The sequence below is a fragment of the Mus pahari genome, chromosome 14, assembly GCF_900095145.1.
Source record: "Mus pahari chromosome 14, PAHARI_EIJ_v1.1, whole genome shotgun sequence".
Lineage (NCBI taxonomy): Eukaryota > Metazoa > Chordata > Mammalia > Rodentia > Muridae > Mus > Mus pahari.
The window spans coordinates 53,215,648-53,232,145 of record NC_034603.1 but is presented as its reverse complement, the minus strand read 5'-3'; the positions used below and the strand labels follow the sequence as shown (position 1 = coordinate 53,232,145).

Below are 16,498 nucleotides of genomic sequence, written 5' to 3'. Positions count from 1 at the left end.
AAAAAAAAAGAATAGGATAAATTAAAAAAAAATGTGACTATACCTTTAGAATTAGAAGTAGATGGGCAGCCACACCCAGCACAACACCAACCTTAACGGTATATGAAGCAAAGGATGGTGTAATGAACAAGAAGAATGCATTGTGATTTTTCAAAAAGGACTTTATAGTTTTAAAGAAACAGTGAAGCCAATGGCCTGCCATGTGACCAGCGAGGCCAGAAGGACTGAAAGCATCCATGATTTCCATGGTGCCACAGGGGACAGAGGCAATCCCCAGATATACTGTGGGATATAAATGGCATAACTCAATGAACATATGTTCTGGGAGAAAAGAGAAGTGAAGAATAATCCCAGCATTCAACAGGAGGCTGAGGCAGGAGTTCAAAACCATGTGGACTACACAGTGAATTCCAAGATAACCTGGGCTACAGAATCAGTCTCTAAACAAACAGGCAAATAAACATTTAAAATTTTAAAAATTAAGAAGACACCTGGATTCTGACTTCTGCTGCAGATCTGAGTGGTTAGTGAAGGCAAGACAGCCGGGAGATGAGAGAAAGAGCTAATGTTCAGACAGTTAAGTGGCCAATGCTTTGGAGACCACCACAAGGAAAGTCAGGAGGGCATTTATGTCTCCGCCCCTCTAGACATAGATCCCACTTAAGTTTTTGAGAGTCTAATTTAATTTAGCCTGACGACAATTGTGTTTGTTTTGTTTTGAGAAAGGGTCTAGTACCAAGTCCTGCTAGCACCAAACTCACAGAGATCCAGGTGACTCTGTTTCCCAAGGGTTTGAATTAAAGGTATGTGCCATCACGGCTAGCTTAGTTTTATTATTTTTAAAAACTGTTATTGCTGTTGACAAAGAATAAAGGCATTTTGTCATGTGATTGGAATATAATTCCCTATAATTTTATTGTAAAAGATATACAAGGAAGGTCAGAAGGCTATTTTAAAGCCAAATCTCGATGTATAACAGGTATTTTTAAATTTTGCATCGGATGCAGTCTTGACTGCTGAGATTAAAGATGTGGGCAACTACACCAAGTCAAGGCTTATTAACTGGCTGATAATTCTGCTGACGGGGAAACAGACTGGACTCATTTAAGGTAACCCACTAGCACCTAGCCATATTCCACTCTGATTTGAACAAGAAGATAAGTGGATATTGTATTACATTAAAATGAGCCCCTCAGCACATTCACACATATGCACAAAGCATAAAAAGGCTGGCTTTTTAAAGTGTTCCATTTAAGAACTAAAATATATGTTGCATTGATCATCTCTGAACCGGTATAACAAACGACAGGTAACATATGGAGTCAGCAACAGGACACTGTGTCCAAAGGAGAAGTGTGAATACTGAGAGGACGCTCATCTCAAAGGAAGACTTGGATCTGTCTTCCACGCAACTTCCTGGTTCCCCTCTCCTACCTGAGGCTGTTAAGATCTAGATCATCCGTATCGAAGTCCAAGAGTGGCTGTGGTGTGTCGCTAGGTCCATGCGGTTGCAACACAGAAGAACTAGATGATATGACTGTGGTCTGGCCTGAGGAGTGGATGGTTTTGAACTGGAATTGTGGGCCCATCCACAGGCGCCTGTGGGGTCCAGTGTGTGTCACAATTTCAACCTGAAAAAGAGACACAGTCATGGTTTCAAGGTATTATGGCCTTAACACCCACTTTCCATCTGAGTGAAATAGACAGTCAAAGCACCCAGAGCAAAATGCAATCAACATTACAGCCTACATGGGCATCTCTGAAATCTTTTGACTGGATTTCACAGACATTAAGAATAAACCGTAGAGGGGGCTGGTGAGATGGCTCAGTGGGTAAGAGCACCCGACTGCTCTTCCGAAGGTCACGAGTTCAAATCCCAGCAACTACATGGTGGCTCACAACCATCTGTAACAAGATCTGACTCCCTCTTCTGGAGTGTCTGAAGACAGCTACAGTGTACTTACATATAATAAATAAACAAATCTTTAAAAAAAAAAAAAGAATAAACCGTAGGAGGCTTGAGAAACGGCTCAGTGGTTTAGAGCATGCACTGTTCTTGCAGAGGACTTCAGTTAGTTCCCAATACCCACAGTGGGTGCCTTCCAATGGCTTATGGCACTAATTCTAGATGATGCAGAACTCTTTCTGAATTCTCAAGTACATAACCCCCCACATGAGCAAATGCACACAACTTAAACTTAAATCTTTAAATAACCAAACTGTTCCCACAAGAGCCATATCTAGTAGTACCCCAGTATCGGGTGAGAAGCCTCTTGAATCTTTGGTTAGAGTTCTCCAGGAGACTCACAAAACATTATAGACCATGGCTATTGCCCTGGTATGCGCCCCAGATGTGAAAGGAAGACACCATGTACTTCAAACATAAGAACCCACAGGGTCGGAGCTTGATCTGACCTGAAGGTGAGTACCCTGAGGACCAGCTTTCATGCACCAAATTTGTCATGTGAGCTCCCAGCTATGACATTTATGAACCACAACCATGACCAGCATTAAGGGCACACTAGTGGCACCTTTGCCTTGGTGGTGGGCAACAGCTTGCTAATTGGACCAAGACCTGCTTTAAAAAGAAACATCATCCCTGGTACTGAAAGCCCTGTCAACCATCTAGGACTACATCGGGCATACAATTGTAAGGACACCTACAGCCTCCACTTTACTAGGCCAGCACAATCCCTAACTATAGTTTCAATATTTATTATTATACCTACAGGTAAGTTAGTTCTCAACTTTCATCAAGGAAACTTCTCTTTGCAACAGAAGAAAGACCATTACAGAAAACGATAAAATATCAAAATGCAGAGTTGTAGAGCCCAGTCCCAATGAATATGTATCTACAACAAAGGCTCAGGGATGATTATGGAAGAGGAGACTGAATGATTCTAAGAGCCAGAGGCACAGGAAGCTTGCAGTGAGATTGTGTCTCCTACAAAGGGTATGCCCATGAAGTCTCACCAACATGGCTGCCTAACATAACCAACACAAGGATAACAGACAAGCTAGTATGGAAAGGGGAGTATTCAGAAAGCCTCAACTCTACACAAAACACTACAAGCAACTAAGGACTACTAAGGGGGAGAAATAGTTTTTCCTAAGGAAGAGCACACAAATGATTGCCCAATACTAAACGGTCAGCCTGGAGAACATACAAATAACATTATACAGATTGAGCAGGCTGTATTTATATTTTTGTGAATAAACTGGCACCACCACCACCAACAATAATTAAAGAGAAAGAGGCCATGGAATTTAAAGACAATGGAAGGTGGGGAAACTTGTACATAGGAAAGTTTGAAAGGAGGGAAAGTAATGTAATTATATTATCTCAAGAAAAATTTAACCCAAAATTGTAGAAATATAAACACATTGACATACCCACAATATAAATAAACACCACGTCATGTATCCAAAACCACAAAATCCCATGAAAGGAAAAGGAGCTATAGATTTGAAAACATGGGTTTTGTCTGTCTCATGTACCTACTATGAGATCCTTAGGGACTGACAAATTTGTAGATTTAGCTAAGTCAGTAGTTACCCCATGTGAGCATGCAATGACAGCGACTAAAATCAATCCTTTCAAGTTCTTGAAAACTGTGCAGTTATTTTTGGCTCTCCAATGCTAAGGAAAGGTCTCTTGTATTTTCACATATGAAGCTGCTTTCCATGTATAATACTGTAATATATTGATATTGCTTCCAATTATTCTTACATCTAATTTTATGTAAGTTTTATTTATATGTATGTATCTATGTGAGAACTTGTCACATGTGCGAACGTGCCTAGGGAGGGTAAAAGATAGCACAGGATCCCTAGTAACACAGTTACAGGCAGCTGTGAGCCACCCGATGTGGGAGCTGGGGACTCAGGTCCTCTGGAAGAGTCAGTGCTCTTAACCACTAAGCTGTCTCTCCAGCCCTCACATCTATTTTTACATAAAGGAGCTGTTATGTTTTCTCTCATGTAACTGACACTTGATCAAAATGTTTTCTCAACTGTCATAAACATTGACACAGGGATTTACACACAGTAAAACAGTAATTCAAACTTTTATAAGCATCACGCTCTATGTAAGGGTGGGAGAGTTGCTAGGATTATACTCAATAGTGTGAGGAAAAAAAGCAAATTGAAGACGGGGGAACCCAAATATCACTACAAATGATCTTTTGAATAACAGTTTATACAAATCTTCAGGAAAAAAAATCAACGATACTTCTGCCAAACTTTACATCTGTATTCACCTCTGTGAAAAGGCTTTATGAAGTGGCTTCCCACATTCCTTGAGTCCATGTCCTAATTGTTTATATTTAATTACGTTTCTCAGATTATGACAATTGAGTCTGAACAAAAACACAACTGACAAGGTTGGGAGTACAACTGTGTGCAAGGCTGAGAGGGTGCAGGCACACAATCTAATGTCGGGAAAGACAATGCAGATCAAGGACAGCGATTTCTGTTTCTGGGAGTTGAATTTGGCAATGTAAATTAGGCCACAGATAAAGAACTGTGTGTATTTTAAGCTTCGAACCATCAGTGTCACAGAGCCGAGAGGTAAACAGATGCCTGTGCAATTTCACTGAGGCGATAGCCAGATGTTGCCATGCTCACGCTCCTGCTGTGTGCAGGATGAACATATTGTATACACTTTCACACTGACAGCACACATTACCCCTGCTTCTAACGGAAAAGCTGAAGTGAAGGACAGTGGTTTCTTTGCCAGAGCTCTTGGACCAAGCTTGTGCACAATGGGATATTTTGTCTTGAGATCACAAGGAAAGGAAGGGCCTCAGCATGTTCGGAGCTGGAGCGCTGATTACAGAGCATCTGCGAGCATAGCTGCAGTAGTGGAATAAATACACTATGCAGAAATGGTTTATTCCTCCAGTTTCTAGAGTCCCTTCAGCTTTCAGGCTATCTTCCCCGAGAACACCACAAAGGATTCCACTTCTTAGAGGCACCTGACTGATAAAAGCTGTCACACTGGTAATGTGATACAGGTCATTATCCTCCCCTGTGATGTCAGACTGCAGACAGACACAACAGCATCTGTAAGGAAGTCACTGTAATCGCTCCACTATGAAATCTGCCTGAGTCTCTTTTATTTCAAAGTTGCTTCACTTGAAGACCCAGGCACCTGGTAAGGCAAGGAGTGGCTGGTTGAAGCTGTTTTAGGAATGGTTTAGAGGCCAATGATAGCATCATGTCAAGGAAAGGGATGCCACCAGGAACTATGCACAAAATAACGCTCAACTTCCCTTACAAAAGCATTTGGACCTTTGTATGTGCTACAGCAAAGCAAACATTGGAGATAAATGTCAATAAAATCCAATGTATGGAAACTTACAGCAACATTTCTGAGACATTATTTTTCCCATTAATCTATTTATTCACTTTACATCTGGATTGCAGATCCTACCTATTCTCAGTTCCCTTTTCCCATTCTCTAAGAAAAGGAGGGCCCCCATGAGTACCAACCAACCCTGGTATACCAAGTCACCACATGTCTATGCACATCCTCTCCCACTGAGACCAGACAAGGCAGCCTAGTTGGGGGAACAGAATCCACAGGCAACATAGTCAGTAACAGCTCCCTCTCCAGTTGTTGGGGACTCACATGAAGACCAAGCTGCATATCTACTATATTAAGTGTGGGGGACCTAGGTCCAGCCCATATATGCTCTTTGGTTGGTGATTTAGTCTCTGGGAGCACCAAAGAGTCCAGGTTAGTTGACTGTTGGTTTTCTTAGAGTCCCTGTCACCTCCTGGTCCTTCAAACCTTCCCCTAACTTGAGACATTGTTAAAATGGAAATACTCATAATACCTAGGGACTAATTCTCTCCATTTTCCAGTAAGGAAAAGAATAAACACGGATTTCTGTTCTCCCTGATTGTAGTAGCCCCGATATATTTACCTGGGAAAGCCATTCTTCATCTTCCTGTCCACTATGGTCAGAGGCTAAGCTGTCATAGGACCCATGTCGAGTAATGGGGCCAGGACTTCCAGGGGGAAGTGCTACAGGAGAAAGAAAGAAAAAAAGAACTTAAACCTTTGTGCACTGGAGATAAAGATAATAACATAATTAGCTCAGATAGATTCTATAACACAAACACAGGAGCAATTCAAAGAAATAATGATCACACAAGTTCATAGAAATATTTCCCGATTAACAGTAAATGCTGGCCAGGCATGTTGGTAAATGCTACTCAGTTACTCAGAAAGCTGCTGGAGAAGATCGCATGACGTCAGTTGGGGCAACTGGAGGAGGATTCATTAAAACAAAACAAAACAAACAAACAAACAACAGCTGTGGAGACAAGAGAGCAGAAAAGAGCAACTAAATCCATAGGAACACCCACAACCTCAGTTCACTGAGGTGACACACCTGCCTGCTGGAGGGTGGCTGGCTATGAATTTAAAGACCCAGAACCCATTCATAAAAATGCATGACATTTGATTGAGAAACACCTTCAATCACAGCAAAACCTCATTTATTCAGATATTGTCTTTCCTGGCTATTTCAAGTAATTTCCAATAATCTTCACCACAGTTGAAACTAGTCTGTATTCTTCTACAAAGGGAACCTTTAGTTAGTAAAAGCAATAGACTTTTTTTGTTTTCATTTACTGGTGTCTGCTTGTTTGAAACAGACTTTTTGTTGTTTTTTTTTTTTTTAAATTCAGCCCAGGATGGCCTCAAAGTCACTATGCAGCTAAAGTAAGTGTGATTTTGAACTGCACTGGGTCTTACTGTGTACCTGTGGCTGCTCTAAAATTCATAGAGAACCTCCTGCCTCTGCCTTTTGAATGCCATACCCAGGCTTGACTTTTTGCTGGGACTACAGCATCTGAACCAAAACTAGGATTCTGCAGGGCTAGGATTCCAACCAAGGGTTTCCTGCACACTAAACAAGGACTGTACATGCAACAAAACATCTCTTTCTTTTTTTTTTTTTTTTTATTATATGTAAGTACACTGTAGCTGTCTTCAGACACTCCAGAAGAGGGCATCTTGTTACGGATGGTTATGAGCCACCATGTGGTTGCTGAGATTTGAACTCTGTACCTTCGGAAGAGCAGTCGGGTGCTCTTACTCACTGAGCCATCTCACCAGCCCCAGCAACAAAACATTTCTAAAAAGTCCCTGAGCTTATGTGTCCACAACCTCACTGTTCTTCTTGAAAGTACAATTATTCCTGATTTCTATGCATCTCTCCATCCCTACTTTAAAGAACACTTCATTTTTTAAAAAGCACTTTTAGGTTCACAGTAGAACTGGATTTCTCCCTTCAGAGAAAACAAGCAATGGGGTTAACTGGGAAACAGAACAAAAGAAAAGATATGGGGTACAGGGTAGGGAAGGCAGGAGATGGGTAATAAAGAACCACAGATTATGACAGGAAACAATCTCACCCAAAATTTCCTTAGGCTAAACTGCTAAAAAAGAAAATGAGCCATTTAAATATTCTTCATACAGATTCCATGAAATATTTAATACATACTCCCATGAACAGTAAAGGTGATGTCAGTCTTATTTGATGATGCCAGATAAGGTATGGAGAGAACAAACTCAAGAAGAAGATGGAGGAGGAGGAGGAGCAAAAAGAGGAGGAGGAAGAGGAGGAGGAGACGACAATGATAAGGTATGACTCAAGGCAAGATTTTAAAAGACACAAACCCATAAAACTTTATCTGAACTTGTTTCAAGAAAAGAAAAAAAAGGGGCTGGTGAGATGGCTCATTGGGTAAGAGCACCCGACTGCTCTTCCAAAGGTCCAGAGTTCAAATCCCAGTCAACCACATGGTGGCTCACAACCATCCTTAACAAGATTTGACACTCCCTCTTCTGGAGTGTCTGAAGACGGCTACAGTGTACTTACATATAATAAATAAATAAATCTTAAAAAAAAAAAAAAAAGAAAGAAGTAAGATCTAATTTAGTAGTTATGGCCAGACATGAACATAGTGTTGAAATGTAAGATTCACAATCATCCAAACCATGAACTGCTAGCTCTTCAAAATCATGGCTCTCTAGCACAGGCATGCTGATGTTTAGCAAGAAGCCCAAATGATCACAAAGCCACACAGTCACTTCATTTATGAAGGCAAACAAAAGAGTAACATAACAATTTTCCATTATTTCCCATTGTTCCAACATTCTTTTGGAACTAATTCTGTTATATACTGCACAGATGGTAAGTCCACTAATATTTTCAAGAACAATGCTCCTGATGTTTGATGTTTGATTCTTGTCACAGACAGAACCAAGAGGAACCCTCAATTTCCTGTCCTCCGTTAAGTGTAAGGCTGAAGCTGTGTATTCTAGATAGAGTAAGTGACAGCAACAGACGGTTTGACACTAGGATTTATGAACTTGTGGACATTAAGGTGGCAGGGATGGACTTAGGGCCTGACTGGAGTGGAACCACAGCCAGAAGAAACACAGGCCTTGAGCTGGCAGTTTATTGGTTTACTGTACTATTGTTATCTGGATATGAGTATGCTTGGAATTTCCCACAGGGGTGGGAGAGGATGAGGAAGTGGGGTGGAGGAGGAGCCTCTCTGTCCAGTCTGCTTTACAAAGGAAGTAGTAAATATTCCAAATATACAACTCAGAAATGAATTCTTTGTATATGTGAAACAGTGACAATAAATAAGTCTCTTTTAAACTGCCAGAAGAAAAAGAAAAGGAAATCATGAATTTGAATCTCCTTCATGGAGATTTTAAGAAGGCCTTTTGCTCACCAGTCTGCTCTGGAAATATCACAATATAGGAAATTAAAATAAAGTGAATTTTTCCTATTAAATGAGTATCTGGGCTGGAGAGATGGCTCAGCTGTTGAGAGCATTAGATGATTTTCCTAGAGTCTGGGGTTCAATTCCCAGGACCAACATGGCGGCTCATAGCTGTCTTAACACCTGTTCCAGGGGATCCAACACCCTCATACAGACATACCCAAAGGCAAACCACCAATGTATATACAAAATAAAAATAAATATATTATAAAAAAATAAATATCCTTTTTTCTCTCCCCTATACGTATTGACATTTTAAATTTTCTCCAATCCCAGCAGGGAGGGTATTCAACATTTATGTTTTGGGGAGAGAATTAACACAGGAGATATTTATGTCTTAGGAGGGGGGGTCACAGGGAAAAATAACTGCAAAGATTAAATCTAGTAGGAAGAAAAAAAATCAAAAGGAAAGTCTGACTGAACTAGGACTATTCACTTTTTAACCATTCCTTAGGGTTAGAAAGGAACCCAATCCTATGCTGAGTGATATGGAATGTGGTTGGGAGTTGACAGAATCTCAACCACTCTGTTAGAAACTGTATCACTGCTGAATGGATTCAGGAGAGCAAGAAAAACATCTGGTCTATCACCATGTCAAGATGCTCCCTTTGGCAGGCGCAGCATTTCCTACATGTGTAAAAGTAGCATTTCCTACATGTCAGAGGAGCACAAAACAAGGAGCAGAGACTGGAGCTAGGGAACACTGTGTATTGATAACCAATAATCTCATTAGAAACTAGCTGATACCAAAAGGGATGGAATGTCACCAAACCTTATGTTACAGCTTTTTCTATACAAAATTCAGATGCAACATTAGAGAGGATTACAATGAGTCATTGTTCACATTTTAATAATGTATGCATAAAGAACTATTGTAATTTCAAAATGAGAGTTTTCTTTTAATTCATTTTTATGTATGTGTGTATACTTGAGTGCATGTTCGTATATAAGCCTCACACATTCAATGGCCTACAGAGGTAAGAAGGGGCTTATAGATCCTTAGGAACTAGAGCTATAGGCTACAGGGATGCCATGTGGATGCTAAGAACTGAAATCAGGTCCTCTACAAGGTTAATAAGCATTGTTACCCACCAAGCCATCTCTGCAGCACCAAAAATGAGACTACTCTTTTTTTTTTTTTTTTAAGATTTATTTATTATTATATGTAAGTACACTGTAGCTGTCCTCAGACACTCCAGAAGAGGGAGTCAGATCTTGTTACGGATGGTTGTGAGCCACCATGTGGTTGCTGGGATTTGAACTCCAGACCTTCGGAAGAGCAGTCGGGTGCTCTTACCCACTGAGCCATCTCACCAGCCCATGAGACTACTCTTGATCCTACTTAATACTTTGTGTGTCTCCCAAACGCAACCTGAAAGAAACAAGACACATACCAACTACCTGAAGAAAAATTGTTAGTACCTTTACTATTTATCAGCCTTTTTATTTTTCTAGATTTATTTTATGTATATGAGTGTGTTGCTTGCATGTATATATCTATGTGTATCACATGTAGTGCCCGTTACCTTCCCATGGAGGTAAGAAAAGAGAGTAAGACCCCCTGGAATTAGAGTCATAGATGTAAGCCAGCATGGAATGCTGGAACCTCTATGAGAGCAGCAAGTGCTCTTAATACAAGCAGCCTTTCTAGTGTCTTATCAGCTATTTATAGATAATAAACAAAGAAAAGGAGAAGGAACTTTAAGATATACAGCTCACCATTTATATCCCTACCATAGCTACAGGGATTAACAGTGCATCTTATCAAGCTACACGCAAAGGAAATACTGTCAACTTACTTTAAAATAGCACCAGGCAGGCACAGGATGAGCACATGAGCACATGTTATATGGTAACTGTGAAGCAGACTGTTTACAGTGTGTGTTCTCAGAGAAGCAACCATGCAGAGAGCAAGTAAACAAAAACAACAACAAACCTCACCTAGTGTATTTTGATGTCAAATATTGACTAATCGAAAGAGACTGAGATAAGGAAGGATTGCTCACAAACACAACTGACCTCATGCAACCTCCCTTCCCAGGGGACAGAGTCCTTCCTACTTTAAAGCTATGCTGAAAAACTGAACAAAATTTAGATCTACTTAAGAACACAACCAACAATTAGAAATCCACATTCTACGTCTATCGGGAGCACCAGCGAGGTCAGGCCGGCAGTGGACTGTTGTGAATACACTTTAGATTCAGGGTCAGAGTGTTTGTTTTCCATACCCTATGAAATCCCCACCCCACAGAAAACGATGAAAAGCCCCTTGAAGTCCTTAGTCCTTAGTGAAGACCTAAGAAGCCAATCATGTGCCAGCAGTTTTGAGTCCTTTAGTTTATTTCAGGGAACAATGAGTCTTTTTCTAGCTACAGAGAACTTTGTGAATTCGATGACATCATGCTGCTCTGAATGAAGCAGCTCCCACTGAAGGTTCACCCAAAGGGCAACGGTGATAAACTCTCATTCAAGAACTAACTTTCACATATATTTGGTTCTCATTAAAAGCAGCGTTTCTTTAGCACACCTATGATACGAGTGCTCTGAAGCAAACCCTGCTTCCAATGAGAAAGCACTTCGGCCTCCAGGGAGAACTGGTGGGCAGGCAATGCAGCTTCCTACTGTAGAAATGAAAATCTGCCTTCAAAAACTAAGTCTCGAGAGCAAACAACCAACCAGCAAAATGAACAAGCTCTTCCCAATGAACCAAGCATCACAGAAGAAAACACGACCACCAGTCTGTGCCTAAGTAGTAATGGCTCCAAACACCTAAACAAGTCATTTTATACCTATCAACGTAACAGCATTTGTTATTTTTCAATGACTATGAAAAGAAGGAGAAAGTCATCTGCTAAAAAGATAATCCACCCAAAATCCCTGAAAGCATGGTTAGGATTAGACTCCACTGCTACAGACACCATGGATGGAGCACCAGCAGCAACCCGGATCTGTGAGGTGCGACCTCATTTCCGGCCTGCTTATTAGCAGGCATGCTTTGCAACAGCCCAACAACAGAAGTGATAATACATACAGAAACAAGCGTCCCCAAGGTTTATATTAAATGGATCAATGATCTTCCCTGCACCCAGGCCCTAGGGTACCATAGATGCTCACTAATTAATTATTAAAGTTTTCTAGCATTCACTCATTGCGCAGCTCTGGTTTCACTTTTCTTTTCTTCCACATTCCCAGAAGAAGAGCCACCAGCAATGTATAATTAGAAAAATGACATATACTTATTGTCTGCAAGAGAATACACTTCCCTGAATAGCCTTCAACTCTGGGTACATCTTATCCCTCTCTCGCCAGTTTCCTTTTCTAGATTCCCAAAGTCTCATTCAACCACATGACTAAGGACCTTTCATTTGTTATTCTTGTTGCCCTAGAGGTCATTTTGCATTGTGTCTGGACAAATGATATCTGGAGGCAGCCTGGCAGGGCTCAGCATGACCATAAAGATCTCGTAAAGTGAAGTACATAACAGAGCCTAATGGACTGCCATTCTGGCCAGATCAGCAATTCTGCTGAACAAAAGTTCAAAACCATCCCAATGCACAACTTGGAACTGAAAAGACTTTGGAAATGTCTTCAAGACATCTGCAATTAAACTCAAGGAAGAGCTAGACACAACTACATGTCCACAATGCCAACTTAATATGTACATCTGCAAATCACTCAGCAGAAGACTTCAACACAGGCACATGTGCAATGACAGCACGGGAACTCCTATTACTGCAGTGACAACAAAGTCTTGCTGAGAGCTTTTGAATTAACACTATCATGTTATAGTCATGGAGCAGCGTAAGACCAGTGACACACCAGGAACCTCCTGGGAAGTGCTGAGGAGGGTTAAGGGACGGGGACTTTTCCATTAAACAGACTGTGATGCATTTGAATTTGTATGGACCATGTATTTATATAAAAACAGGTAATTAATCCAGATCTTAGGAATAAGAGAAGTTCAATGAATAGGGTCAGTAGAGCAAGTCCGGCGAGAAAGCAACCAAATACACAGTGAGGGATAACTGTGGTGGTGTAGAAAACCAAGAAGGTCGCTGTACTCCACTGCATGTCTTACTCACTGTATTAGGGGAGACAAGCTGCTACTTCTCCTTTGCATATGCAACTGTCTATACTTATTAATATTTGTATTAATATATAAACTACATAATTATGTACTTATATATAATATATTATAAATAATATAAATGAATAACCTATTTACATATAAAATAATATGAAAAATAACTCCCTATTCAAATGTGTGACCGCGAAGAATGGTTACTTGCTAGATGTAGAAGTACCCAGGTTTAAATTCTATAAAGAACCAAGAGCAACACTTGGGCCTGGTACCACTGACCTGTAATCCTAGCTTCATGGGAGGCTGAGGTAGGAGAATTGTAAATTCGAAGTCATTATGGTCTACAGAGTGAGTTGCCTAGGTAACAAGATGTGACTTTTAATTTTATTAAAATAGTGAAAAAAGAAGGGGGTAGTGACTGAGAAAAAGGAGCTCACTGCCAACATGGATAACCTGAGGCTCCTCCCACAGATTCATGGTGTACAGAAAAGACTCTAGAAAGTTCTCCTCTGACCTTCGGGCACAGGCCACAGTGTGGGTAGAGGGTGAGGGATGGGACACAGGGAAGTAAGCAGTGGGGAAAAGAGGCTTAGGGTGCAGCTCAACAGCTAAGTGTTGCTCTAGCACATGCAAAGATCTGCATCCAGGCCCCAGGGATTGAAATTAAAGAAAAGAGGGGACAGAGGCAAAGGGAGGAAGATGTTAAGTAGGGAGAGAGAGAGACAAGAGAGAGTCAGAGACTCAGATCAGTCTCTACTGATCTGAGTAGAGCAGTAACAGTAGCTATGCCTTACAACCAATTACTTTAATTCACATACATGCATTATAGTTGTACTTCTTATACCAATAATCAATTCTTTATTTTATAGTCAAAGAGTATAAATGTGCCCGACTTTATAAAAGAATAACATAAGAAAGGGTATATACTTTGAACTAATGAAAAATGAAAGAAATACTCACTTGGCTCTTAAATAGTCAGACATCAAGATTTTACTACAAAATCAAAACAAAAACAAAAGAAACAAATTCTGGGGTGACAGAAAACTTGTCTGGAAACTCAGTGGCCTGGGCCTGATCACAAAACACACCCACAAAACCAAAACAGAGCAGAGGGACCATTTACAAAAGCAAAAATCATTTTGCACAGAGTAATGTAGTATCTTCCATACTTTACTTGTTTATTGCTAAATACTATTCTAGGAAAGTCGGGGTCATTATACAGCAGGAAGAAATAAAGAAGACATTTTCTCCTGCATAAGCGAAAGAGGTAACGTTATCTTGGCATGAAAAGAGAAAAGCTTTTAGACCCTGGAAGACACCAACATTTTTAACCCATACAAAGGAACACATTTCAGAATCCTTATAAATAATCATTAAAGATACACAATGTGTTCCTTTAAGTCCAAATAGATCAGTTAAAACCACAGAAGCAAGAATCACTAACAATCACCTAAGGGCTCTGTCCAAAAGAACATTCTCCAAAGTTTGATCTTCCACTGTGACACAATGCCAGCCGCCAAACCACTGTGTCCACGTCATCTTAGTTATAACCAACAGACACATAGTGAAGAAGTGCTCCAGGGAAAGGCATAGCAAAAGGCTTCCCTCTTACACCTTGTGCACGTGCATGAAGAAATCCTTTTAACAAACAAAACCAAGGACAGGTACCCGGTAGATCACAAAACAATCTGATGTATTTTGTGCATTCTTGACCATTTCTATTATTTTTCCTAACTTCATTATTTTTTTTCCATGCTGGGGATCAAACAGAGAACCTGAGAGGCATCCCCATTCCCAACATTTGAAAAGAACTGGATCTGTGACTTCTCATGGGAAGACTGACTCTTGACTCTTTTCTTAGCTATGGGGTGAGCTATATGAATGAGGCTAGATTATTCAAAGAGCCACAACTGAACTAAATCAGAACAATGTCTTTCTAAAACATTTCTTTGTGTAACCCTCACTATTGTGTGCCTTCATGAAGACTTTATGTGAAGAGCCCATGAGCTCGGATCCCCATGGTGCTGTCTGATGGTGGTGATCCCCATACCCACTGTCTCATGTTTAGTGATGCCCATGGCGCTGTCTGACACTGGTGATCCCCATGCCTGCTGTCTGACATTAGTGATCCCCTTGCCTGCTGTCTGATTGGTTTCTTCCTCTAACAACCTTCTTTTTCCCTCCTCCTCCAACACACCTTTCCTGTTCTTTACTTCATGTTTACTGTTTCTCATTCATTTCCTTTTTACTCATAAAACTTTAATTTTCTTGGAAAAATAAGTTATAAGTGCAGTATGAATTTATTCATTGTCAACTTAAAAATATTGAGTTAAAAAATGAAAGCTGTTGCAACCCCCTCACTCAATGAAATAAATGTTGTTCTGACACTTCAGAACTTTTCTTTCCTTTCAAGATTTATTTATGGGCTGGAGAAATGGCTCAGTGGTTTAGAGCACCAACTGCTCTTTCAGAGGTCCCAAGTTCAAGTCCCAGCAACCACATGGTGACTCACAACCATCTGTAATGGGCTACGATGCACACTTCTGGGGTATCTAAAGACAACAATGGTGTACTCGTATACATAAAATAAAATAGATCTTCATTCCATTAAAAAAGAAATAAGACTTCATTCCATGGTGGCTTGTAACAACAGCACCCTCCTGCCCTATGCAAGCTAGAGGTGAAGTGTTTTAAATGAGCAATCTCATTGAATCTATCAAACCTCTAACAGAGGCCTCATTAATTCTCATTTTATAAAAGGATGCAAGAACATAGCAAAGTTTTAAATTAACTATTGTTATCATTACTTTGGCATTATTAGGGGGATGGAACCAGGGTTTCACATCTGTTAAGCAAGTGCTTAACTCCTGATGACCTATACAATGCTAGCAAGCTTTCCACTTTAATTTGGAAAAGAAGGAACTAACACTAGGAATCCTAGGAATAAAAGTATGAAAATGTTGTTTAAAATGTACAGCAGTTACCTTTGAGTCACTAAATCAAAGTTATATCAAATTTTTGTTAGAAAATAAAAGGCGGCTGATCAGACTCCCCTCCACTGTGTATGGTGTTGTCTCCTTTTACTAGGTTAGCTTCTGAATTACTGAAAGGTTTATTTACTTTATTTTATGTATATGGTTGTTCTGCCTGTCTACCTGAATGCACACCCTGTAATTGGTGTGCATGATTGGGAGCTGCCATGGGGGTGGCAGGGTTTGCTGGGACCCAAACCCCAGTCCTATACAAAAACAGTAAATGCTCTTAACTGCAGAGCTTGCTCTCCAGCTTCCTAGGTTTTCAATTTTTATGAGTTTCAGGATAAGTTACTAAAATCTTGGGTAAAGATTGTACAAGTTGTAGAGTTGTCAAGGAGTTTTCATTGCCTAATTATAAAGATGAGAAGCCCAAGGCACAGAAAACACTAACTCAAAGTAACCACTGAAGGAAAATGGAACTACCTCTTTCCCAATTTCCTGTTCCCAAAAGGAAGGCCCTACCTTCTGTGCAGAGTTAAAACAAGGACAGACACTAATGTAGAACAGGGCACAACAGAGAATGGAGACCAAGAGCTGAGCTACATGATTCTCCTGGAGTCTCCTGAAGCAA

At 40.4% G+C, this 16,498-nt stretch overlaps 1 protein-coding gene across 9 annotated transcripts in view; it reads right to left on the bottom strand.

The window, feature by feature from the left end:
- Positions 1-16,498, bottom strand: part of Bcas3 (BCAS3 microtubule associated cell migration factor) — a 487,192-nt gene that overhangs the window by 253,476 nt on the left and 217,218 nt on the right. For all 9 annotated transcript variants that reach the window (XM_021213444.2, XM_029545996.1, XM_021213443.2 and 6 more), the window contains 2 exons: positions 5,931-6,031; positions 1,435-1,631 (listed from right to left, as the gene is read on the bottom strand). In XM_021213444.2, coding sequence (XP_021069103.1) covers positions 1,435-1,631; positions 5,931-6,031 — 298 coding nt within the window. The remainder of the gene's footprint in view (positions 1-1,434; positions 1,632-5,930; positions 6,032-16,498) is intronic.